A 27,601-nucleotide genomic window follows, 5' to 3' on the forward strand; every position below is an offset into this window, starting at 1 on the left:
GCCCTTGAAAGTGTTTTTAGAATAGATGTAATATGTCTAATGCTTTAAGTGGTCAAATGGGTATTTCCAGTGATTTGCATTTACATGTTTAAAAAAAAAAGGAATATCTTTGCATGAACTGAAAAAGATCAAACTTACTATTGGTGCAGCTGTTGTCCCCTGTATAGAAGAATATATCTCTGGTCTGTGTCAGTGCGCACACAAGTGGGTTCATTGTGGGTTCAAGGGAAATACGCGTGTTCTTGACAGTACTAGAATGGATGTAGAACAATTTTTGTGTCTCTTTCTTAATGACTCTTAGTAAGAGGTGAAGACATTCACTAAAGCAAAGTGCAGTAAGGCATTTTTCATGAAAGAGGTCAATTAAATATCAAAATTATAGCTCTTTGAAGGGTTCTTACTTTGTTTAAGGATAGAGCTCCAATTACTCAATAAGCTGATAAATTATAAATTGCTTAGTTTCTCTAAATATCACCTCTCCCCACTGACCTTCACAGGCCCAGATGGTGCAGGCACTGGGCCTTCCAGTAGATTTGGGGCCATACCTCTAGTAATGTTCCTTGCATACTTTTATTATTAATTATGTGCCCATCCCCCTTTCTTGGGAGTTGTCCTTTAAAAATCTGAGCTTCTGATTAAATTATCCTTGTGTGTGTTTTCTTGTTATAAGAAATATTTTAATTGCATACATTGCATTTTATTTTATTTTATTTTTTATTTAAAGATTTTATTTATTTTAAAGAGAGCAAATGTGTGCACAAGGACGAGCGGGGGAGTGGGGGAGAAGGAGAGGATCTTAAGCTGACTCCACCCTGAACATGGAGCCTGACGAGGGGCTCAATTCCATGCCCCCCAAGACCATGACCAGAGCCGACATTGAGAGTCAGGCGCTCCTGCCACTCCTCCTGCTTGTGCTCTCTCTCTCTGTCAAGTAAATAAATAAAATCTTTAAAAAAAAAAAAGAGGTGCTCAACCGACTGAGCCACCTAGGCGCCCCTGCGTATGTTGAATTTTATCTTTAAGAGTCATTGTCTGATTTTATAGTTAGACTTCATAAAGGGCATATTAACACTGTTTATCAGAACATGAAATTGGCCCCATTTTGTCAACAACTTGTTTGAAGTTTGTCTGTCTGTGCCTGACTGGTGGTCAGAATGGCTGACTCTGCTCTTGTCCTCAGATCCACCTTAGTTTTTTAACAGGATGGGTGATCAAGAAATGACTGTGTTTGGGTTTTAAGTACTTGTTAGAAGCATCTTATACTTGACATTTGTATTTTATAGATAATCAAGCGGCACAATCTGCACAGGATTTTAATTCTATCAAATGTTCTTTTTAGGCTTCATTTACGGTAAATATGGTAAGCTGACGTGTGTGAAAGTGGTTCTTCATACAGACGTTAGCTGTAGTTCTAACTGAAGGTGTGTGGGGTTTGGGGTTCGCGCTCTGCTCCCCCTTCCCCGCAGCGTTTGCTCTAGTAGTTTGGGAGCACTGGTGCATGGGCAGGGATAGACTCAGCTGCAGTTCTGTGGTGCCCATGTGAGAAATTTGGGAACACTTCTGTGGAGTAAAATGATGAGTAAAATAAATTTGAAGAAAATATGAACAAGCTTTTATGTAAAGGGAGTTTTTAAAAGTGCCTACTCAAGGGATTTTGGCGAAACAGTGTCAGATTTACCTACATGGACTCAAATCATCATCATTTTGCAACTCTTAGCTCACGTATGAAAGGCCAGACGTTTCTGAACTGAGAAAATAAATACCTGAGGGCAGAAAACTTGGTGTGAAAGGATTCTGTGGGGTGAGAAATGATTTCAGAGTGCTTACCAGCCAGAGCGTTGGTAGGGGTCGGATCGTGGGTGAGTCTTTTGGGAAGTCCGTGTACTGCCTGCATCGGGGAGACCCGTGTGCAAGTGGAACGTCTGCGAGGTGCCCCTTGCTCTGGGGTGATAGCCGGCTGACGGGCGCGGGGCGTGCCTTCTCCCCGCTCCTCTTGGCCACTGGCCAGCTCATCCCACACCGAACTACACAGAAATGTGGAGACATACATTAGCACATCATTACATTTATTTATGTAAAGCTCACTTTCCACTGTAGGAAATTGATTTTAGCCCTGCCTCAGTTTCCCCCAAGAGAAGCTTCTTTCTTTCCCTGAAGGAGAGCAGTGGCTGGGAGAGAGGTGCCTTGGGCTCCCTTCAGCCTGCTCATTGCCACTGTTTCTGGGACTTCTCCTGGGCCTCGGGGCGTGATGGGCACGAGGGGCACAGGCTGTGGCTCAGAGCTGAAGTTGGAGTCAACCTGGTGGCTGATGGGCTCTCTGCATTTGGATAAATTTCCTGGTTTCCTCAAGTTCATTTCTGTGCTACGGAAGAGGCTGAGAAGCCCAGGGGGTGGGTGGGTGGGCTCTGGTTGAGGCTGCGTGGGTACAACCCTGGGCCTACCGTTTCCTCGACTTACACAGACTGGCCTGGGCCAGATCTTTGCACTGGGGCCTCATTACATTGTCTGTTCCGTGGGGACAATAATAGTAGCTACTTCATGGGTTTGTTGGTGATTAAAGTAGTTAACGTTTACAAAGGGCTCAAATTATGCTTAACACAGTGCTCAAAAAATACTAACTGTTGTTGTTTTTTTCTTCATTTTTTTCATTCATTATGCAGTGAATTTTTTCACTTTCTTCTCTTTGTGCAAGCATAATGTGTTCCTTGTGGAAAAATTAAAACATAGAAATCAAAAATAACATACAGTTCCATTGCTGCTGACATTTCTCTGTGTGTGCTTGTATATATGGTTCCTTTCCAATCTTTTAAAAATGTATGTACTTAAAATAACACGATAGGAATCACCTTGTATATTTCTTGTTATTTTTCTATAATCTGTTATTCCATTATTGCTGTAGGATGGCAGTGGTTTGGATGATGCCACATACCAAGAGATCACTCATTTTAACTTGACCCTGGGAAACAAGCTTTTCCTTTTAGTATGTGTTTCTGGGGTTGATGAATCTGAAACACTTACCTTGAACTGCAGTTCACTTTAACACATGAGCGACTGTAAATGTTCAGTTTGATTTATTCATGGACCCGGGCTATTTAAAAACGATCATGCATCTCTAAGGTAATATATTGCTACTGCAGGGGCATGACAGTGTGTCTTAGTTAACGTAGTTCCTCTTCTCCCCCAGTTTTATTTGGATCAGAATCTATTCAACTGCATTTTCACCTAAAAGATCTAACTGGAAAGTTAACTCAGCAGAGACGACCGCTGTATCTATGAACTCACTGTCGGTTGAGGATAAAGAAGCTGGATATTGGAAGAAAGAATATATCACAAAACAAAGAGCATCTGTAAAAGCAGCGCTAGCTCAGGTTCTCCAACCTGTCAACCCTTACACAGGCCTTCCAGTCAAAACCAAAGAGGCCCTCAGGTACACAGCACCCTCCTGAGCCATGCGCATGGTGGTTACTTGAGGGCCCCATTTAACATTTATGTGCATGTCACTGTAAAAAGAAGGATGGTGTAAGCTCAGGGTATTGTGTGTATAAGGATGTATGTGCGGTTATACTGTGAGGGACCATCTTGATACATTCGTGTGTTCCTGTGTGTCTGTTAGCTGTATAGTATTTCCCTATTCCATATAAATGGTCTGAGGTTTTATGAAAAGCAGAAATAACCTAGTAATCTGGTGTAGTAAAGCAATAGCATCCAGAGCATCCTTCCTTCTGGGCAGAACTTGGTCTTGTCTGTGTATTGCTAGTTCCGAGAACATGGTAGGTGTTCAATGAATGTTCGTGAGGTGAGGAGAAAAGCTCTATAGAGAGGACCATTGATGAACCAAAAATTTATTTCAGGCACCTTCAACTTAGACTTTTTAGGACCTAGATACTTTAGAGATGATATGTAAAATTGACCTTAGCATTTTTTTCTTCCTGCAATGAGGCAATCATTTTTAGCTTTTCTTTCTCCAGAATATCTGGTTTAGGTTGGGTAATTATACTGAAAGAAAAAAATGGAAAAGAGTACATCATGGAGCACATTGACCTTTCCATAAATGATTCATCAGTGACGATTATGTGGTATGGCAAAAATTGGCCACAGCTAGCCACATTGTCAACCTTAGATTTGTGTGGTGTGACGCCAGTTTTTATGGACCGGTCTAAAACCCCCTCCAAAAATGGGTAAGTACTAATTCAACAGAACCTTTGGGTGAGAACATCTTATGTATAAATACTAGTTGCCATTATTCTTGTAATTTAAAAATACCATCAACGTATTTTAATTTGATTGCATCTTAAAGACTTCTCTTGCATCCCGGATCACTATAGAATAGAAAAAGAGTGGATTTATAACATTTATGATTAGATCTAAATTTAGGCTCCTCATACCTTGGTTGTCTGTAACAGAGAAGAGTATTCTAGTTAACAAAATTCCTAGGTGATTGATGGCTAACCTTTTGAGCTTTTTAGTTTTAACCATTTTAACACAAACATTTATACAACTATTATATCTTCTTTAGTAAATGGTACAGTAACTGTAGTTTAAACATTAGGCCATAAGGTAATGAATCTTATGTTTATGCACCTTTCTGTTGAACTGACGGGGATGTGTGATCTTGTGCAAGTAGCTTAGTCTCTCTATGCCTCAGCTTTCCCGTGTGTGGAAGGGGGTGGTGATGATGGCAAGGAGTATTTAGCATGCATGGCTGCTGTGAAGGAGATCAGAAGGTTTCACTGTCAAGTGCATCAGTCAGATCCATGTGTGTCACCTTGCTGATGTGCACGGAGTCCTTACTCAGGGGCTCTGTCCTCAGGAGCTCTGTGCTGCGTCCATATGCATTACAAGTCTCTCCTGCTCACTCTTCTGGCCGTTAGTCACTTTCTCCTAAAAGCCAGACGTTGCCTGCTGTCGCGTCCTGACCTCCTGAGCCATGAGTGCACCTACGTAAAAGGCACGGCCAGTGGAGAGGTACAGAGCTCAAAGCTGCCTTCGCAGGGTCGGTTGCCTGCCCTCGACTGCCTCCTTCGCTGCCCAGCATCCTTTGACGTTGCCATGGCATTCACCACATCATTGTTCCTACCAGCCTGTGTGCTGGGGTTCCACCCCTGCTTTCTCTCACAGGTCACATGTGACCTTGGGATGGAGGTGTTGTCGTGGTGCGACAACATTCTTTCATGGCTTCCCTGGACACGGACACATTTTTGCAACTTTGTAACCAGGGACCTTGTTTTAGCTTCTGCTCTGTGGGGCTGATTCTTTGAGGATTGTTTCAGTGATTAGGTTTCTACTTGTTGTGCTGGGAATGTGAGAGCATTGGGCTTCTTAGTGATGATAAAGCCAGGTCTCACTGTATTCTGAAAATAACCTTAATGCTACGAAGAATAACACATGAATAATTTTCCATGATTATATTACTGAAGATATTTTAGAAGCATGTTTACTTTTTTAAATGGTAACTTTATTTGGATAAATCCCCAAAATTTCATATGGTATCATGATAGACACCAGATATTTCTAATGTAGTATTTAGGTTTTATGCACTTTGAAATGATGTTTGGAGAATCAGTCCACCATCTCTGTACTAATTTGACTGAACAATATCATGAAATATTATTTATAGGCATTAGGACAACATTATTAACATCAATTAAGATAGTCATGGAAGACGAAGTGGATAGTGTTGAATTATAAATCTCAGTTAAATATATTTTGCTCCTGAAAACTGCCATCCGGGTCAGGAATACTAGATACTGCACAGTGAGAGAAGTGCTAGAATTTATTGGGAAAATTGATTTAGTGTAATTTATTTCCATTAAAACTAAGTGGACTTCAGCCAGCATTTGATAAGCTGTGGAGAACAGACACTAAAAGTGTTTTTTAGGAATCTGTTTTGATGGGCTCTTTTATCGCAAGTTGGAGAGCAAATGCCTTTATCGTGCAGAAGTACAAACCCCATATGCATGTGTGTGACAGCAAAAGAGAAATTTGGTGATTGTTATTTGGGTCTTTTTTGTTTCCTCCATGAGAAGTTTTTCAAGAGCAGTGAAAGCCTTATTTATGTAATTTGCAATTTGAATTTTCCTGTAATTTTTACCATTCTAGTCAGACTCATTAAATTTTCTCCTCTGCAAGTGTTCTCCATTTTGTGGTTTATGCTGTACTTCTCCAAGTTTGGGAAGAATGTTGGGTAAATATTAGCCTTCATCTCTCTCTGTGGTCTGTGAGGCCAAGGCCCATGAGGACTTAGCCCATTCTCTGTGGGGTCTGTTTAAACTGGTCTGGAGCCATGGTGGAGTGTTCTCCTTTTGGGCCCATTGGAGAGTGTGAGAGGAGGCTTTTTACGCCCCACCCGGCCTCGTCTGTCCCCACAGGCAGTGACTACCATTTCTGAGCACCTTAGGTTTGGATCTAAGGTTTCCCTGATGCTAGACTTAGGTTCCTAACCCTTTGTTTGACTTCCTCCCCGTGTAGTCTGCCTATGCGGGGTATATTTTTAGGTCACATATCGCGCACATGCTCGCCGACCGCCTCTCCCTAACCATTGTGGTTTTCAGCACAAAAAGTCCTTTGAAAATTGAGGGAGAGACCAGGGTAGTCTGGAAGCTGCAGATCTGGTTCTGATGCTTAAAGCCTCCCCCTCTCATGCTCCCACTTGGAAACGGTGCCACCGCTGAACTCCTTAGTTTCTCATTCTTTTACTTAGTGAACATTTGAATACCTGTCTCCTACTGGCTGGTGTCTTAGGAGCTGGAGGAGAATGCTTGAATGCCATGTGGCCCCAGCTCCTTAGGGACTTGCCTCTAATGCTGAGCTATGTTCATTGACCACTGAGATCTCATCTCCCTTATAATTTCCTAAACTATCTCTATGTCCTGGAAATGACAGACATCTATGTTTACCATTATAGTGCTTATAGAATGTTTCATTCTGTTGTTTTTACCTCTTATGATGAATAGCAGATTTGTGTTTCCTTACATATCTGAGTTGTTACCCTTAGACACTAATTCTAGTACAGAGTTCACAGTGGATCTCCTTCATGACAATACTCAGGATTTGGGTTTAAATTCATTTTCTAATATTAAAATTTTCACCCTCTCTGAGTTATCCTTGATAATAACTTTAAAAGGTATATATGTATCTATATATCTATATATATCTGCTTTCAGACAGCCTACTGAGACCACCTGCTTTTTGTCATTTAAAATATTTTGTCTTTGCTTATGCATTATTTCCCTTGATTAGGAATACATACGAGAATCTACTTTTGATGGTGACATTGTGCTGGGCTCTGAGGGAAAGAGGAGAAAAGATGGTTCTTTCTCACCCTCATGATTCTTCCACTTACTTCTGAATGGGCTGTTGAGTTGAGAGTAAGAGCAAGGAGGAGGGGAAGGAAAACATAGTTGGGTGAGAAATTTGGGTGTGTCCATTTTCCTTTTATTTATAGGAGTTTTTATGTCCCCTGACCCTCCATGCACCATTTATTAGCAAGGTGCACATGATTAGCATGCTCTTCAAAAGTATTTTTAGATACACTAGACAGAATTGATAACACTCCAGATGTGAAAGCTCATTTCTCTTTCCTTCCTTTGGCATGGATGTTCAAAGACCTCGGTGGCATTCTTTAATTGCAAAGTACAACCTGAGTAACTTAACTGAATCCACCATGATTGGCTGGGACCGACTCATTCGGATCTTCTGTCTACACCCAGGCCTCCTGGTGGGGCTGTGGAAGGTAAGGTTCGAGTCCCTGCCTGCTCTGTGCCATCTTCCTCCCAGCTCCACGTTGACTCACCATGATGCATGACACCAAATATGAGGTCCCTCCAACTTTCCACTAATGACATTCTGTTTTACGTCTTAACAACTTCATTTTTCTAGCTGAATCACCCCCTGTTCTGTGGAGGCCACTCGGCTGTTCTGCTGTCACAAATGACAGGCAACCTGTTCTTGCCTGCATGGTTTTGTTCGCGTTCTCCCTTCTGTGTCGTGGGAGTCTCCCCCTTTCTCCTTCCCAGCGGTCCATGCTCCTTCCTCCTCCTTTCACAGCCCGTGTCTGCCAGAGTGTCTCTTACCGTGTGTTTACCCAGTCTCCACATGTGTTTCTGATCCTGGACGTGTGGCCTTGAGTGTAATCTGCCCTCCAGGGGACAGTGTCTAAAGAGTTCTCCTTTCCCACTAGATGAGGTTTCTTTTTTCACGGGGTGAGGCTGTTGGCTGGCTCCCTCCTCTGGGGTTACTTTCTGGGCAGTCACTTCAGTGAAGAGTGTAACAGTGTGATGTTTCTCTGTACCCCACACGTGTGTGGAGATCTGTGGCCTTGGTCTGTGGTGGTTTTAAGATAGAAGTTCACAAATGTGATGCTGAGAATAACAGTCCACAAGTCTAAACAATGCTAGACAGAACCAAGATCTACGACATCATCCTCTCGTCATACTTCGTCTTTCTCAACCTGCTGAGGCAGTCAGTTTTTCTGTCCCTCCCTCGCTCTCTGCGTGAGGGTGACTTGTGGCCCAGGCAGCAGCTGGCTTGCTGGGCATTTCCTTGACTTGAATTCATCAGTCTGTGTTGGCTCACGTAGTTATGAGGACCCTGGTCAGTCCAATATTCCTCTGGCTGGCTACTGGAGAGCGGGGCCTCAGATTGAACATTCTGGATTACCACCACCAGTCAGTGTCAGCTGTGAATTTGGGGAGAGATGGATGTCTGTTCCTCTACAGTCACATTTTCTGCTACTCAGCCTGGTGGGTGACTCTGTTCATTCCCCCTGGCTTTGCCAAGTCAAGCAGGTACTCAAGAGAGGAACCTATGCCTCTAATGTTAAGTATTTGTGGAATTAATCTTGTATATGTGAAGGTCTTACCACTATTGTCCTTATTTTGGGAAAGAGTTTGAAAGAACCTGAACTAACAATGTATATTTTCACAATCGTGTATAATAGAGTATTTTGATATTTCACAAGTGCTAGGATGTTAATCCTTTTGGTACTGCATGCTCTGTGTATTTGGGTGAATTGTGGTCCTGCTGTCAATATGACATGTAATTCTTATTGGATAGTAATAATGTATTAGCAGTAATAATGCATTAGTATTGTGGTAAGCTTACAGTTGTAAGAAACTGCATTTATTTGTAAGATGAATGTGCTGCGATCTTCACAACGACCTTGTGAAAAATTAAAATATTTCAGTTGAAAATGTATTCTTTCTAATTAACTTTTCAGAGGGAGGAAGAACTGGCTTTTGTTATGGCAAATCTTCATTTCCATCACCTTGTGGAGAAGAGCACGTTAGGCTCAGCCACTGTGTATGTATTTATATGTGGATGTATTAAATTTTTGTAGAGTCAATGTAAAGGATTAGAAGTTGATACCATCTTAATATCCTGAGACTAGCTACAAGGATATTCTGTTTTTAATCAGTAGACACAAGCCAACAGGCATAATTACTTAGCTGTTGCTAAAATAATTGGATTATTCATGAGTACATATTTGCTTTATTTGTTTTGGGTTAAGGATTATGTCCCTAGAAGAATATTATTTATGGGGGCAGGATAGTGTCATTACTGCAAGATGCCAGTGCATCAAGATGCTTCCCATTCTTTGCACTAATGTGAGTTTTCATATCTTGCAAGGCACGCAGACCCATGGCTGAGTCGGGTCTGCAGATGTGTTTTGTTTGGTTAACACAGTATGTGTCTTTCCATGAATTTGAAGGTCTTCAGTTGGGGAGTATGCTTTTCATTTCACGACTGCTCTCAGTACTCATTTTTTTAATAATTATCTGAAAAGCTCCTGAATGTTTTTGAGTTTGTTACCTTACAAAGTAAGGTTTTTCTTACTGAATAAAACTTAGTTCCTCATAGCTTTGGGTCTTCTGCCTGGGTTCCTGATCTGTAGGTCTGCTGTGTGGTGCATTTTCCTGCTGAGCAGCTCCATCCTCTGGTTATTGAGACTTCTGAGGAGCAGAGTTGTCTTTGTAGAGCTACTGTCCTAGGCAGATCCCAGAAACGTGTTCATCTGTGGTCATCTTGTGGATCCTTAGGGAACTCATTCCTTTGCCTGTTTTTATAGAAGTTGGTGAAAGGAATACAAAGCGTTTCTTTTGAGTTCCCGGCGTGGAAGATTATCGGGAACCCTGTAGAGGATTGATAGGAGCTGGTGTTTGGATGGATGTTAATTTTTTTAAAGAGTATTTTCAGTTTAAACATTTTATCTCTGGTGTTGACAAACTTGTGTGTATGTTTTGTTTTGCTTTTTAGCCCCTACGAGCTACCTCCTCATACCCCTCTTTTGGATGACAACCCAGAGTACGGACTGCATGGCTACCAGCTCCATGTTGATATGCACAGTGGTGGAGTTTTCTACATGTGTGGTACATTTCGCAGTCTCTTTACCAAGAAAGGTGAAACTGAGTTTTTGTTTCAGTATGAAATTAGAAGGTTGGAGATAACAGGGGACCAATTTTTATATCTGAGTTAAAAATTGTCTCTTCACTGATCATCTGTTGGCACTCTGTCTTCCCATACCCATACCTCATCCTAGGACTTGTGGAATCCCATGGCCGGATCTAGTCTCGTTAGCCTTGGGCTCCGTCTCCTTCATTACCATCTTTCTACCTTCTGGAATATTCTCTACTCATCTTTTCTATAGATAATCTCCTTACTGTTTTGCCCTGCTGTGCCTCCTCCCCCTACCTCAAACTTCTTCCCTTCTTTCTCAAAGGAATTCAGTAAACTTGTCCCCAGGGCCAGTGTAGCATCTGTCCAGGATAAGAGTAAAGAGAAACCACCCTTCTGTATGTATTGCATCCATGTTTATCCTGCTCGCCAGAGCGGAGACAGAGACTGGAGTAGGCTGAGAGGGAGGAGGCCTCGGCTGAGTGAAAGGGAAGAAGGAATGTAGAGTGCCCCCGGTTCTGCTTTGTCTCCATTGTTTCCTCCTTTTTTTTTTTCTTAAAGATTTTATTTGTTTTACTAGAGAGATAGAGAGAGGGAGAGAGCACAACAGGGGGAGTGGCAGAGGGAGAGGGAGAAGCAGACTCCCTGTGGAGCAGGGAGCCCAAAGCGGGGCTGGATCCCAAGACTCCGGGATCATGACCTGCGCTGAAGGCAGATGCTTAACTGCCTGAGCCACCCAGGCGCCCCTCAAGTTAAACATTTTTTATAATATTTTAGGGGAAATTTTATACTTCATTTCTGAATATGCTCTTCCCCAGAATTCTTTCATTTAATAGATTTGACATCCATTACTAATCCTTGCCTGAATCAATTTCTTTTAGTGTTTAGAAAATGGTGATTTTCTAATTTTTGGTGATTTTCTTATTAATGGTGATTTTCTAATATTTCTACATTTATTAGTTGAGATTTTCTAAAGAAATTCCCCACATCAACTGGTGAACTCCTGTAGTGGAAGGGTAAATGACCTTTCTCTTTTGACCACCAATGCTCAGATTAAGGAATGGATGTTATCATCACCTCCTGTGGTGGAAATTATTTTGAGTGCACTCTCTCTCTTTTGTCTTTGTTGTTTAGTGTCATTGTGGACTCTTGGTTTTTTATTTATTCAATAATTTATAGACAATTACAGACATTATTCTTTTTGAAGCTAAAATTGTCCTTAGTTTGATCATTGGGATCTACTTCAAGCTGGCTTCTGTGCCCTTTTGATACACCCCCATTAGTCTTTGAGTCTTTGTTTTTTGACTCAGGATTTCTAGGTTTTTCTATGCTTGGTGGCATTTTTATTAGAATTATGTCAAATATATATATTGACCTGAGGTGAATTGACGTCTTTGTTGTTGAATTGTCCTACCCAAGAATGTGGTTTGTTTTTCATTTTGTTCAAAGATACTTACATGTCTTTTAGGGTGTTTCAGAATTTTTTTCATACTAGTTTTGCCCATTTCTTGTTAAGATCTTTAGTATTTTATCTTTGTTACTTCTCTTTCATTGTATCTTCCAGTTGTAATGTTTTATGTGGCTTTGGTCTCAGGCCATAGATTAAGTTGGAAAGTATTCCTTCCTACCTCTGGGATTTTTTGGAGGCTTTTACATGGAATTGGTAGTAGTTCTCCTTAAATGGTTGGTGGAATTCACCTGGGAGCCATCAAGGCCTGGAGCTTTCTTTGTGGGAAGGTTTTTAACTTCAATTTCTTTTATAGAGAGAGGGCTACTTAAGTTTATCTGTTTCTTCTTGAGTGAGATTTGGTATGTTGTATCTTTTAAGACATTTGTCTAAATATTAATTATGTTAGATTGATCAGTGGGTTAAGGAGTTTTTTGGCTTGCTTCTTCTATTACAAATTTCTCTGTGAATGTTCACCAAATGATGGACACTTATATCCATTATTTTATTAGAGATTGCAAAAATGATGTTTCCCTAGTTCAATCATTCCCTCTATGCCCATTATCTAGGATCCTTCTGTAAAGAAGAGTTTTCTCTCATCAACTATTTAGTTAAGTGAAATATGATTAGTACGGGAAGGGCAGGGTACATGCTTGAGTCTTTCTCTTTATTTACAGAATAGTGATTAATGCTCTAACAGTCTTCAAAGATGACTTAGAGGGTTTTGTTTGGGGGGGGGGAAGTAGTATTATGAACTCATAGTTCCCATTTAAGGAGAACTACTACCAATTCCATGTAAGTGCCCATCATAAAATCTATACTCATAGATTTTATCTATGAACTCATAGATAAAAAATGTAGTTTATGTATTTTAGTCTATTTTCAGTCATTATTCCTTTTATAGTTATTGTGATGCTCAAATTGTCATCTTCTTCTGTGGTCTTTTGACAATGACTACATCTTTGGTAGCTTGCTTGTACTCTAACATGACCAGATACCTCGAGCTCATCTTGTCTGTTTCTTGCGCAGATCTGGAATTAACTTTTACCTAGGAGCTCTGCTTCCTTTTAGTTCCACTACACTATGGTATTTAGAAACTATAATCTGGATCCTGGAGATGCACGTTGCTCTTTGGTTTTCATTCCTTTTAGCGTTTTCCGTAGGCAGTGCTAAGAAAGTTTGTAAATTTTATAATGGGAAGAAATAAATCATGCATTCATCTAAATGAAAGATTTTAAGGTTTTTAATTAACTTCTTTGACTATATACTTGGTATCTCTCATGCTAAAAGTCTTTGTCCCAAACAACGTCAAAATATATAATAATTTAAAAATAGCAATATTGATATTGTTACTAATAATGAACCCATTGAATAATGTTCTTTTAGTTAAGATTTTCCTGTGACTCTTTATGGGCTTAAGATACATCATGCCAGAGAGTTAAATCACCTGAAGTAATTCTCTGTGTGGTTATACTCCCACTTTGACATACAATCAGAGTGATTTGTTTCAGTTGATTTTTTTATTTTTCAGGATTGCTTTCCTTCTATTTTTATATTAAAAAAATTTACATTCCACATTTACGTGGTTTATAGTTGAAACTATAAAACAAGGAAGTTCAGAGAGGTTTACTTCTACCCTTGTCCTTCATCCCTGCTCTCTCCCTTTCTTCAAAGGTGACCCTGTATATTGGCCTTTGGCTTATTCTTTAAATGCTCTTTTCTGAATATATAATGCTATATATCAGTGTATTTATATTTCTCCCAGTTTTTCTAAAGAGGCATATTATCCTACTTTTTAAAAGTTCCTTGCTTTTTTCCAGTTGGTAATATATTCTGAAGATTATTCTTTAGAATGACATAGAGATTTTTCTCATTCTCTCTTTTTAAACCAGCTATAGGTAGGCAGTTTTTTAATGGTTTCTTTCTGTGATTTCCAGTCTTTGCTATTACAGGTAGAGGTATAGTAAATATATGGCCTTTTTCACACATCCTTTTATATTTTGCCAGTTTGTCTTTGGAATACTTTCTTAGGAATAGGATTGCTAGGCCAAAGGGCAAATGCACATATTATTTTGAAAGAGACTGTCAAATTCCCTTCTATGTTGGGGGGGGGGGTGGATTTCTAACTTAATAGGGATAGGAAGTTAATAAAATATTTTATTACTAGGGATGTTTGTTCTAGGTTTGTATTATGTGTTCATACAAGGCAGTTTAGTTAAGGAACTTTCTATTCCTAAAGTAGTTGGATTTTTTAAAAAAAATATTGGAGATGGTTGTTAAATGTTGTCAAATACATCTTAGGGCAACTACTGATGATCATATGATTCCATCTCCTTTATGCTACTAATGTAACGAATTTCCTCAGTATATCTTCTAATGGTAAACATCTTGGAACCTCTGATAGAAGCTTCTTATGTCATATGTATGCTTATTTATAAGTTACTGTTGGTATTTAGTGTTTTCCATTTATACTCACAGATTATTTATAGTTTCATTTTTAAAAATCTGTTTCTGATCTGGTTATAAGCAGGTTTTCTACTTTTCATTGAATCAGTTTTTAGTATTTATATGATTTCCTAGAAAGTCATCTGTTTTCTTTAGGTTTATTTTGATCTCTTTCTAGCTTTTTGAGTTGGCTGCGTTGTTTAATTTTCAGGGTTTCTTGTTTTTCTTCAGTGCCCTTCCTGCTATGCCCAGAATCTTGGAGTGTCTGAATCAGGAAGGAACTGAAAGGTGATCTAGAAAATGAGCCCTCCTGGGCTTGAATGTGCTCTGCAGCCTCTGCTCAGGGTCCTGCCCTGGGAACGGCCCTCCCAGTTTTATGAAGGTGTGAAAATTCTGCCTTTTTTCTTAGTACTTCAACCCTTTTAACTTTATTCTGTTATTTGAAATAGAGAATAAAATCTCCTTCCTCTTTCTGTTACATACTCTTGAGGGGGCTACTAACGTGCGGCGGTCAATCCTCAGGGTACAAACACGTGTGCCCTCTGGGTTGTGTTAGCGGAGAATTTGTTCTCTCTCTCGGGACATCCTCAAGTGCCCTCTCACTTCCAGTCTTTCTTATCTAACAGGATCTAAGGAGCCTGCGCTGTGTCCTCCAGGGATTAGGTCTCTTAGGTCAGATCTTAGGGGAGTACGTAGAACTTCGGAGGAGAGGACTCATCCTTTCCTAGTTCTAAACAAATACAGCATAACGTCGATTAAGCTTTGTATGCATTCCTTATACCTGAGCTGTGCCCTTAATAAGGAAGACGATAGTACAGGGAAAACTTGTGGGCACTCATTATAGGTTCTTGCTGAATGTTTTATGTTTATATTAATTATTCAACTTAATCTTCATAGCAAGCCTGTGAGTTGGGTACTGTTTTCTCTCCCGTGTTATTGGTGAAGTGGCTAGAGCTGGTTGTGTAGGTCAGTTCTCTAACGACACGCAGCTCACACATGGCCGAGCGCCATGTGCACCTGCACGGGCCAGTCTCCAGAGTGTGGGTCTTAAATACTGGGCCGCACTGTCTTCCATATATTTGTACTTTCAGGGACATGCTTCTAGAATATGCGTTCTTGTGTGTGTGACTTGGTCTGTCTTTTGAAAGTGTTGGCGTCCTAAGGGCGGTCAGGAAGGGTCCTTCCAGTCCGTAGCCACTTCTCTGTTAATGCTGGTAGCCCGCTGGGGAGGCCAGATGATTATACAAGATGCAGAGACTGAGGGAGATGGAGGAGGATGGGAAGCTGAGATGGAGGTAACTCACCTTTCATCTGTTTTCACAATTAGAAAACAGATTTCCACCTTGAGATGCGGGACGCCTTTCCTCGGCATGTGGTTCTGCGCTCAGGAATCAGCAGAGGGCGCTGCTGCCATCCGCGTCCTCGCACATTTCAAAGAAGTACAAGCTGGAATGTCCTCTACAGTTTTTGAGAAACTCTCTTGTGGTACCATGTGGTATATTTAGTAAATTCTGGCTATGTCATTGCGGTTGGGGATGACAACACTTAGTCCTGCATTTTAAGAACACTTTCTCTCCCTATCAAGGATAAAATGTTTTATCATCATGTGCCTAGCATTGAGGTGGGTCTGTCCACTGTTTGTCATCAGTGAGACATGAGAAACCTGGCCCGATTCTAACAAGGCCATCTGTAGGGATTGGAGGAAGTAAAGGGGCAAGGTAGGACGTGTGCCGGGCACAGGGCAGAGACGTGTCAGACAGGGGGCCTGCCCTCCTCAGCTTGTACAGAGAAGCCTGCTGAGCCAGGCGACGGGCACATGCGGGGGGCTAGGGACTCGTGGGGGGTCCTCAGGAAGGGCAGAACAAGTGGCCAGTGCGGTGTTCAGACAGGGTAATGGGCAGGAGTCCAGACCAGTTAGCAGGAGTCATGGGGCATGGAAAGGGCACAGCTTTAAATATGACATAACTTATAAATGGAGCCTGAATTTGGTGATTGCATAGGGTCATTTCCAGCATTCCATCTTTAAATAAGAATTCTGAGGACATACCAATTTAGTCCACAAATTCACTGCAGTTTTATTAAAAAACCCCAGTGGGAATTTATAATGTGACTCGCAAAGTTGAGGCTAAAATCCACTTAGACACACTCATGTGCATATGGAATGGCTGATGAAACTTTTGTTTTAAAATTTTAATTGTGAGATAATACATTCTTTCCTACATATAATGTGTGGACGTCTACGGAAAAAGCAATAAAACCCGCGTAGCCGCCGCGCAGCTGAGGAAGTCCACCATTACCAGTGCCTTTGAAGCCTCCTGTGCGCCCTCCTTGCGGGTTCTGCATGTTGTGTTAACCACCGTTCTGTGTATTAACTTGTTCCCTTGCTCTTCTCTTTTTTGTAATTAAACTTCTTTGTATTGTGCACTGACACAGAGAAATGCATAAAACAGATCATCATAAAGCAAACACCTGTGTGATCACCATCCAGGTCTTGATTAAATTTTGAAAATGGATAGTTAGAGGGGACTGGCCTTACCTCCTGTTAAACCCACTGACCGACAGTGTGGTGTCGCTGAGCTGGAGCAGGGCCCCTGTACACATCTTCTGTGGCTCCAGAGTCTTTCATCAGGTTATTCTCACAAATGCAGGGTGCACTGCACAATTACCAGCTGTTTTAATGAGTTGTCCCACGATATACCTGTGTACCTGAGCATATCGTCATCTTCTAGAGGATGTGTATATACTTCTCTAGAGTGGTAGTGCGGAATGCACTGTACAGAATCATTGCCTAAGATTGGCCTGGAAACTCTTGAGAATTGACTCTGCAGGGAGTACACATAATCAAAGGATTCATGCCATGTTTATATTCAGGTGGCCCAAGCCCAGTGAAATATCAGAGTGAGTTCTGGCCAGTTGAGATGCTCTCCATCACACTATTTTCTCTGAACAAGCTATCCCTTTGTTCTGTTTTCTTAGTCTCATCTTAGTCTCTGTTCTCAAAGTCTCATGGACTTTGCTGCAAGGTCCTTTAGAGTTTTTTTTTTCCTTTTTATCATACATGTTACTGCAAACAAAGCAGAAGACCCTGGTTAGTTCTTGGTGCCTGGAGTGAGATTCTTGACACGCAGAAGAGACCAGGCCTGAGCTGGCTCAGTGGGAGATACCCAGCATGAGCAGTACCTCCACGGCCCACCAGCAAGGCCCTGCGTTCGGCAGGGCTGTCCTCATCCGCTGGAAGCCATAGCTAATGCCTCTTGGCTTAGGATCCCAACACTGGTCTGGTGGGCTGAGTTCTCAGGCTCGTGACTGCCCAGCCCTGCTATATTCTTCACCTGCCTTCACCCATTCAGATGAGAATGGGCTCTATTCCAGAGTGCTCAGTAGTAGCCTAGGGCCTCATTTTATAAGATATTGCTCAAGCTTCTTCCCTTAGTCAGACACTGTATTGAGGGGTAGGAATTTCTACCTCTCAGCACTACCTCCCATAAAAGGATCTGTGTCCTTTCTTCTCTCCCTAAAGGCTTGACTCCTTCCCCTTGGAACTTTGTCATATTCCTCCCCCAAGGAACCTGGGAAGTTTTCTCTTTGTATTTTTGTGTGTTCTGCCACTTTGACAAGTCATGGCTGGAGTCAGAGTTTTCCTAAAGGATCCATATTATCTCTCTTCCAAGAAAAATTTATGATCCCTGTACCTGTCCATACTTGCTACCTGCTTCTTTGTGTATTGTCCCTAAAATCAAGCTAAAAGGCAGTTTAGGAGAAGAAATATTTTGTCACCTGAAGTAGATTTATGAGAGGCAAAGGGGTAGGAAGGATAAACAGTGAAGGAAATAATGAAAGAGTGGTTTGTGAATGAAACCGCGGGTTAAGCTTGTAGAAGTGCCTCGTGTATTTCTCTGTCTGCATTCTGTCTTCTGTTCTTTGGGAAACGTGGGTGGACTATTGGCATTGGGTCCTCAGGACCAACCCGGGTTCAGCGATTCATGGGAGTACTCACAGGACTTAGGATATGGTAGTATTCATGGCTAAGGTTTATTAGGTGAAAGGGTACAGAGCAAACTTGGCAAAGGGGAGAAGGTGTGTGGGGGGATGTGCAGAGGAAAGCCCTCTGCCAGGGAGTCACCTGGGAGGCACTTATTTTCTCCAGGAATGAGCTGTGAAAACACGTGTGAGAGGTTGTCTGCCTGAGAAGCTCATTTAAAGACACAGTACCTGGGGTTTTTACTGGGGACTGGTCCTGTAGGCACCCTCTGCCTGGCACTACAACATTCCAGACTCCCAGAGGGAAGGACGCTCAGCATAAATCATGTGGTTGACACAAGCTTTTTGGAGGATGATGCGGTGAGCCACTCGTGTGGGTTAGGAAAGATGAGGTGGGAATCCTTCTGGAATCCAAGTGCCCAGACAGCCATGGGCCAGCCTTGCCAGCAGGCCTCCCTGAGAGTAGACAGTCCCAGGGCTGCTGTGTTGACTCAGCTCCGCACAACTGTCTGTGAGCACTTCCACGGGAGTGTGGTCCAGCCTCTGGAAGGAGCAGGAAGGAAATACTGCAGCTGCATTTTTGATGTGTAAATAGAGCTTGAAAAAAAGCATGATTAGCAATGCAAACTATGAAGGAATGTGTATTTTTGATCTTTGTATCAAGCTAATTATTACCAATTTTCAGAAGCTGAAGGAAAAGGGTTTTGCCCAGGACAGCATGTTGTAGCCTTTTTATCAGGATTGGGAGGGAGTGATAGAGAAGAAGCAAAGGGAAAGGATTTTTAAAGTATGCTGCTTCTGTCATTTGACTTTTCGAGTTGTTAGAAAAATGCATTTAAAAACTAATGCCTTTTTATTATAGGACTTGAAAATTCTGAATATATAGAAGTTTATAAGGAAGCAAATAAAATTTACCAAGGACAACTATTGTTTATATTTTGGCCCATTTTCAAACATACAGCTCTGTTTCTATCTGTGGACCGCATTTCGTGAACAGTGCCATACTCTGCCTTTTCCCCTTACGTTGTGGGCATTTTCCCATGTCACTGAATCGTTTAGCAAATTTGATCATGAAAAGTTGTATGGCCTCCGATTGTTTGGTTTTATCATGATGCATTGACCCGTTCTCTCAATGGGACTTTTGGTCTCAGTTTTTCATGATTGTAGCGCTATTGTGATGCGTGTTATTTTGAAAAATATTGGATCATTTGAGAGGTGAAAGTGACATCTGATTGTTTTACATCTGCATGTGTCTTTGAATGTTTGACTATTTACAAAGGCTGTTGACTACAGTAGAAGTGGGTGGGTGTGGCGGCCGCTGGGTGGGCTGTGTGTGTTGGGGGGGGCATTTTCACAGGAACCACCATGCTGCTGCCTCTCCCAGGCATGTGGCCATGCCAGCTTTCAGTGTCCTTGCTTATTTATTTAAGTCATCTCTACACTCAATATGGGGCTCGAACTCACAACCCCGAGATGAAGAGTCGCATGCTCATCAGACTGAGCCAGCCCTTCACCCTCTTGTGTATTTTGTTATGAAATTACGTGTCCCTCCCCCAATATAAAATTTCTTACTGATGAATTTTTATCTAAGTTTTCTCTATTATTTTAATCCAGTTATTCTTTTAGATGTATTTAATAATCATTCGGCCAGATTTTAAAAGATCTCATTTGGATTTTGATCAGATTTGCTTTAAATGTGTATGTTAAATTGGAAGACATTGATCCTCTTTCTACTTAGGGTTTCAGACTCTCTTCTTTATTTAAGTCTCTGTCACTGCCCTCGGAAGAAGTGTTCTCTATGTGGACCCTCCACTCACTAGTGCTTCATTTTTATGTTGCCATTGTGAGTGAATTCTTTCAGCTTATGTTTCCGTGTTCTGTTAGATTCAGGCTATATCCTACAGAGTTTCTGCAATATGCTCTTCATTAAAATACTGATTAAATAATACATGTTCAGTACTTAACTCTGTAAGACACAATAGAAAATATTGAGGGGAGAAAAAGAAGGTATGGATTTCAGAAACTTCTTTTTCCTCCAGAAAAGTGGGGTTTCAGCTGTTCAGCAGAACCTGATAAGCCCAGATAACCTCTCTTTAAAGAAATTCTACTTGTAAGGTTTTAATACTTTGTTTCAAATATTTTTCATAGGTATCATGTCATCTCATTTTTATTGTTGTGATTCCAAAAATAAATGACTTGTTTTGTTCCCTTTGTTGATACTAATTACTTTCTATGTTTCTAGGTCAGATTATTCTCTCTAAGCATTTATCGTAACACGAAGACATTAGAAATAGTACACTCCCGTCTGGGGGTGGTGATTACCTATGAAAATTAGAACAGATAATTCTTTACAGTGTCTTCATCAGTGGTTGTTAGTACATTTTTCCTATTTTGTCCATCTGGTGAGCCGTTATGCAAAATCAGCATTACAGATTACCGTTCACAGAACAGGAGAACCCACATCTCCATACCTTTTATGCCAGAGCTATATACAATGGAATATCATGCAGCCACAAAAAATGAAATCTTGCCATTTGCAACGACATGGATGGAACTAGAGGGTATTACGCTGAGCGAAATAAGTCAGTCAGAGAAAGACAAGTATCATATGATCTCACTCATATGTGGAATTTGAGAACCAAGACAGAGGATCATAGGGGAAGAGAGGAAAAATGAAACAAGATGAAACCAGAGAGGGAGACAAACCATAAGGGACTCTCAATCTCAGGAAACAAACTGAGGGTTGCTGGAGTGGTGGGGGGTGGGAGGGATGGGGCGGCTGGGGGATAGACACTGGGGAGGGTATGTGCTATGGTGAGCTGTGAATTGTGTAAGACTGTTGAATCACAGACCTGTACCTCTGAAACAAATAATACATGATATGGTAATAATAAAAAAAAAGAGTTGAAGTACCCTATCTAAAAGTAAGACACAGGCCATGTGATTTGTGGGACCCAGTGCAAAATGAAACTGCAGGGCTGCTTGTTGGAAATGTAAGGGTTTCAAAATGACAGCAGCAGAGCCGGCTGTGTCTGAAGCTGGCCCTGCAGAAACACAGGCCGTGTGAGGAGAGGCCTCTTTGTGGGTCCTTCTCATCGTCTCCTGCTGTGCTGGACTCTGACTTCTGTGTGACATTCGACCTCAGATTTTGATTTTTTCTTTCCCTATGGCGATTTGAATTTTTAAAATAATTTAAAAGGAAGGATATGAGGTCTTTATTTTGTTTATGTTTTCACTTTCAAGCATATTGTTTAAATAATACATTGTGCTTTTCTCATGGATATTTATTAAGGCAATTGTGAAAAATAGAATCTCTTAAAACAAGCAGTTTGAGGAAGTTACGTCTAATAAGAAACATAAGAAATGGGTTTTCTAATTTTTCCCTGGTGTGAATTTAGTTGTTATTAGAACCTTAGACCATCAGGACGTTAAGCTTAGAGCCACTTCTCAGATCACAAGCATGTTACCGTCCATGATTCCTGTACCTTCTACAGACCTCTTGGGTTTCTTCTTCTTCTGGTTCTTGGTTCCCTTTCTGCCGTGATTTTCAGGGCACACAGCCTGGGTTACATGTTTGCTGTCAGTCACCTCAGAGCCCCTCTCCTCGCTGCCCTGTGGCTTCCCTGCATTGATAACTAAACTACTGCTCACCGTGATGCTGCTTCCTAACTTGAATGTGCCCCAGTTCCTCGGGGGAATCACAAACGGGTGTCCGTTGGTGCTGTCAGACTCCGGCCTACCCCTTGCTGCGACTCAGAAGTCTTTTCATCAGCTCGCCGTAAGTCCCCTTTATATGTCAGGTAAGGGATGTTTAGATATGGTCACAGCCCTCTTCCTGCTCTGTTCCTTGTTCTTGGGCTCACTACCTGCTGTGCTAAGAAACACTGTCACCTCTGTGCTTCCTGATCTTCCTCTCTCATCTGCTGTCACACTGTCACTGTGTTACAGTCTCTTTGTGTTCTTTCCTGTTTCAGAGAAAAAGATGTCCCACTTCTTTCCAAAAAGTATACCCCAATTTCTTTTCCTAAATATAGATGCTCCTACCCCCTCTGGGACCTGCATCTAGCCATTTGTGTCTCAGCATCATCTCAAATCTATTTTCCCATCATCATCTTTTTTTTTCCACTTATATTCATGTTTTCTGATTCAAAAATTATTTTAGAAGGAAAAAAAAAAGCACTTCTGTACAGATAAAAAAAATTTGGTTGAAAACTACAGAAAACCTAACCTAAAACTGGCTTAGCAAAAAGAATTCATGTTGAAAAATCCAGGGGGAGGTTTTATTTCAAACAGTTTGATGCGAGGGCTTATTGCCTGTCAGTGGGACTGGATATGTCTAGACAGCCTGTCTGTCCCTCCTCGTCTCTCTCATTCTGATTCTTCCTGCTTCACTATATTCTGAGTTACAGTTCCTACTTTCAAGGCAGCTCTGGCTAGCTCTAGATCTCATGTCCTAGTGTGAGGTTCTCCTTTCCAGCACCCCCTCCCCAGGAGTCTCATTGCATCTCCTTGGCTCTAGTCGGCTTAGGGACTCATCCCTGACTCAGTAATGTGCCAGGTATATTGGGATGCTCCGTATCTGAGCCTGGATGCTACCATCTGAAATATGGGGACTGACCTGCGTGTGTGTCTCAGAGGAATACTAGAACATGCTTAGTGAGAAAGGCAGAACAGATATTGGCGAGCCCAAAACAAATATCCATATACCTTCTCCTTAAACATCTTTGGAAAGACTAGCCTAGAAAAAATAATGCATAGTGAAATAGACTAGATTGATAGAATATTGGTCCACAGGCATGGAAGATAGAACTGGGTCTTATGAAAATACCAGTCTGAATATTTACATCAATAGAAAAAGTTATTTTGAAACATGATTGAATTAATGAACAGTGAGCTTTTAAAGGTTCTAAGTACACACTTTATCCTGTTGAAAATCGAGTTTTTGTCACCAGTACCAGGAACAATACTAGCAGCCAATGTAGCCTGTTAGGGTTCTCGCTAGTATGAAAGAAGTAGAGACTCTGTGGCTCAGAGACTTAAGAGATTTTACTGATGTTGTCATACTCAACAGTTCTGGATTCGGGAGGGAAATTGTCCTACAGATTTGAGAGTTCTACTTTTCCAGTCTCCTTCAAACACAGCTCTAATTCACTTCACTCTTACAGTCCTTACAGCAAGTGAAACCAGGGGAGAAATTTCTGAACCTCATCATGTTCAGAGTCCTCTCTTTTCATAGTCCATGATCTGTGTCTGGATTTAGCTACTTAAATTTCATGTGTATCAGGGGTTTGGGAAACAACAGAGGTATCTGAAAATAGCCGAGAAAAAGAGAGAAGCTATGTGTTTGCCTTGAGGAGATTTATGTTAGATGCCTAACAAGGAAAGGGGGAAATACTCAAGATTTTCTCACCTAAAGAGCGGATGCCTATTCTTTTTTTTTTTTTTTTTTTTTTTTTTAAAGATTTTATTTATTTATTTGAGAGAGAGAGAGCACATGAGAGGGGGGAGGGTCAGAGGGAGAAGCAGACTCCCTGCTGAGCAGGGAGCCCGATGCGGGACTCGATCCTGGGTCTCCAGGATCATGACCTGAGCCGAAGGCAGTCACTTAACCAACTGAGCCACCCAGGCGCCCGCCTATTCTTTTTGATCATTAGAGTCTAATGACTTTTCTGTCTTGTTATTAATTATTCCTCTGTAACGTTGGAGTCTCTGCAGCTTTAAATTGTTAATACTAAATATATTTGAGTTTGTAGGGTCTTCCTTCCTCTTTACCCAAGATTTACACACCCACCTGAGAGTTGCTTCCTGATGTCCAGTCCATTAACTCATGGTACTACGTTGGTCTCTCAGATGGTGCTCCAGGGCCCCGCCTTACTCAGTGCTCGCTCCTCGGGTTGATGTGTGTTGCTTTTCCTGCCTCAGGCAGTACTATTCTGCTTTAACCCCCTTCCCTTTTCTCCCTGTTTGCCTTAGGAAAATCATTCAGTCAAACCAAACAATCAGTCAATCTCTGCTCCCAACATTCTTTACTTCCTGCCTTTTCAATGTTCTATTTATGGGGCAAAAAATGAATTCTAATCATAGCTGAGAAATGAGAAATGTGATTAGTAGTGCCATTAATCACGCCATAGAAGACATGACCTTTATTCCCAAAGACTGTAGGTTATTTCAGGAAACATCTAACATGCAGAAACAATCCAGTATAATTAAATGTTCAGGTGTATGTGCAGCAGGGGTTAGAAAAGGAAGAGATTAGTGTAGGCTGAAAGGTGCTGTTAGCCATGGAGGTGAATATTGAAGTTTTGAGGGACTAAACTCCCTAAGGGAAGAGGAAGAAAGATCTGAGGACACAGATTTGGGCATTCCCAGAGTTATCTGTTGATAGGAAAAGAACCGCTAGTTGTCGTAAGCGAAGGGGACCTTCAGAGGAAGGTTGATAGAGCTGCTAACAGCTCACCTTTGAGTGCTACTTTTTTGGTAACTTTTTGTTTTGATGTAATTTCCAACCTAGAAAAGTTGCAAGAATAGTACAAGAACTCCCACGTACATTTTTTCTGATCCTTTTTTTCACCATAGATTAGTTTTGCTTGTTCTAGGACTTTATATCAGTGGGATCCTACAGGATATACTCTTTTGTGTCCAGATTCTTTCTTTCAGCAAAATGCCTTTGAGTTTCATTTATACTGTTGCAGGTACTGATAGTCATTCCTATTTATTGATGAGTAATACTCCGTTGAATGAATATGCCACAATTTGCTTACCTGTTTTCCTGTTGATGGACAGGAAATTTGGGTTGTTTCCTGTTTGGGACTATCTTGAATAAAGCTGTTACAGAATTCTTGTGAAAGTCTTTTTTTTGTGGACATAAGTTTTTTGTTTCTCTTGGCAAAATACCTAGTACTGGAATCATTGGGTTTTGGGGGAGGTTTATGTATTAAAAATTGCCAGACATTTTTTTATGTATAAGAAAATTCAGGGCACCTGGGTGGCTCAGTTGATTAAGCGGCTGCCTTCGGCTCAGGTCAGGATCCTGGAGTCCCGGGATCGAGTCCCGCATCGGGCTCCCTGCTCGGCAGGGAGTCTGCTTCTCCCTCTGACCCTCCCCTGCTCATGCTGTCTCTCTCTCATTCTCTTTCTCTCAAATAAATAAATAAAATCTTTTAAAAAAAAGGGGGGCGCCTGGGTGGCTCAGTCCTTAAGCGTCTGCCTTTGGCTCAGGTCATGATCCCAGGGTCCTGGGAGCGAGCCCCACATCGGGCTCCCTGCTCAGCGGGAAGCCTGCTTCTCCCTCTCCCACTCTCCCTGTTTGCGCTCCCTCTCTCGCTGTGTCTCTCTCTGTCAAATAAATAAAATCTTAAAAAAAAAGATTAAAAAAAAAAGAAAATTCTATGTGTAAGAAATTGCCAAAATATTTTTTTAGAGTGTTTGTACTATTTTATACTCCCACCAGCATTGTACGAGTGTTCTGGTTGCTCCATATCCCAGCCGACATTTGGTGTTATTAGTCTTTTAAATTTTAGCTGTTCCAGTGTGTGGGAGTAAGATGGTCATCCTGGCCTTGATTTGTGTCTCCCTAACGGCCAGTAGTGTGAGCGCCTGTCTGCGTGCCTCTTGGCCATTTTTTGGTAACTTTCCTGTCTTCTTTTTGAAGCATCTACTAATCCTTTCACCTTTCTAAAAAGAATGACTTGTCTATTCTTGAATTATGGGAGTCCTTTATGTATTCTAAATACCAGTTGTTTGGCAGATAAATGTTCTACAAGTATCTTTTCCCAGTCTGTGGCTGGCTTATTCATTTTCTAAATGGTATCTTTAAAACATTTTTTATTGAGGTATAATTGACATATAACATTACATTACTCTCTGTAGTACAATGTACTGATTGGATATTTATACGTCGTGAAATGATCACTGCAATAAGTCTAGTTACCCTCTGTCACCATACAGAAACTTTCAGCAACTTTCAAGTATGCTCTACAAATATTTGACTATAGTCCCCATGCTGTGCATTACATCCCTGTGACTTATGTATTTTGTAACTATAGTCTGTGCCTCTTGACCTGCTTCACCCATTCCATCCACTCCTCCCCTCTAGCAATGACCATTGTGTTCTCTGTATTTATGAGTTTTGTTTTTTCACTTGTTTCATTTTTCAGATTCCATATATAAATGAAATCTTAGGGTTTTGTCTTTCTGTGTCTGGCTTAGCTCCCTTAGCATAAGGTCCTTTAGGTCCACCCATGTTGTTGCAAATGAAGGATTTCCTTCTTTTTTGTGGCTGAATAATATTCTATTTAGTGTGTGTGTGTGTGTGTGTGTGTGTGTTATATATTTTTGGATATGATTTTTATATGTGTATTACATATTTTTTCCATTCATCCATTGATGGGCACTTAGGTTGTTTCATGCCTTGGCTATTGTAAATAGTGCTGGCGTGAACATGGTGATGCAAAGTTTTTTTTTTTGTTTTTTTTTTTGACATAGTGATTATATTTCCTCTGTACAAATACCCAAAAGTGGAGTTGCTGGATCATACAGTAGTTTTTAAAAAACATTTTTGAGGAACATCTATACTGTTTTCCATGGTAGAAAGTGTAAATTAGTGCAGCTACTTCCCACCGACAGTGCGCAAGGATCCCCTTTTCTCCACATTCTCACCAGTACTTGTTATTTCTTTTTTCTTTTTCTTTTTTTTTTTTTTTTTTGATACTGGCCCTTCTGACAGGTGTGAGGAGATCTCAGGGTGACTTTGATTTGCATTCTCTTATGATGAGTGATTTCAAGCATCTTTTCATGTGTCTGTTAGCCGTCTGGATGTCTTCTTTGGGAAAAGACATTTTTATATCCTCTGTCCCTTTTTAATTAGATTTTCTTTTGATATTGAGTTTTATGAGTTCTTTGGCATATCAACCCCTATTGGCCATATTATTGGCAAATATTTTCTCCTATTCAGTAGGTTATCTTTTCACTTTGTTGATGGTTTCCTTAGTGGTGTGGAAGCTTTTTAGTTTGAAGTAGTCCCATTTGTTTACTTTTGCTTTTGTTGACTTTGCTTTTGGAGGCAGATCCAAAAATGTATTGCCAAGATCTATATCAAGGAGCTTATGTTTTTTTCTAGGAGTTTTATGGTTTCTGGTCTTACATTCAAGTCTTAATCTATTTTGAGTTAATTTTTGGATATGGTGTAAGATAGTGGTCCAGTTTTATTTTTATTTTTGCTGTGGCTGTCCAATTTTCCCAGCACCATTCATCAAAGAGACTGTCCTTTCCCCACTGTGTATTCTTGCCTTTTAATGGTGTCTTTTAATGATCAGAAGTTTCTCATTTTGATGAAAT

At 41.0% G+C, this 27,601-nt stretch overlaps 1 protein-coding gene across 8 annotated transcripts in view; it reads left to right on the forward strand.

Annotated features, from left to right (window-relative positions):
* FBXO15 (F-box protein 15) overlaps nucleotides 1–27,601 on the forward strand; it is a 74,744-nt gene that overhangs the window by 10,328 nt on the left and 36,815 nt on the right. For all 8 annotated transcript variants that reach the window (XR_013443243.1, XM_078060170.1, XM_078060169.1 and 5 more), the window contains exons 4-8: nucleotides 3,185–3,427; nucleotides 3,969–4,178; nucleotides 7,606–7,732; nucleotides 9,218–9,300; nucleotides 10,255–10,397. Coding sequence is in view for 7 of the 8 variants with exons in the window: in XM_078060170.1 (XP_077916296.1) it covers nucleotides 3,185–3,427; nucleotides 3,969–4,178; nucleotides 7,606–7,732; nucleotides 9,218–9,300; nucleotides 10,255–10,397 (806 nt within the window). In the remaining variant the exon portion in view is untranslated. The remainder of the gene's footprint in view (nucleotides 1–3,184; nucleotides 3,428–3,968; nucleotides 4,179–7,605; nucleotides 7,733–9,217; nucleotides 9,301–10,254; nucleotides 10,398–27,601) is intronic.

The sequence above is a fragment of the Halichoerus grypus genome, chromosome 13 (assembly GCF_964656455.1).
Source record: "Halichoerus grypus chromosome 13, mHalGry1.hap1.1, whole genome shotgun sequence".
Taxonomy (NCBI): domain Eukaryota; kingdom Metazoa; phylum Chordata; class Mammalia; order Carnivora; family Phocidae; genus Halichoerus; species Halichoerus grypus.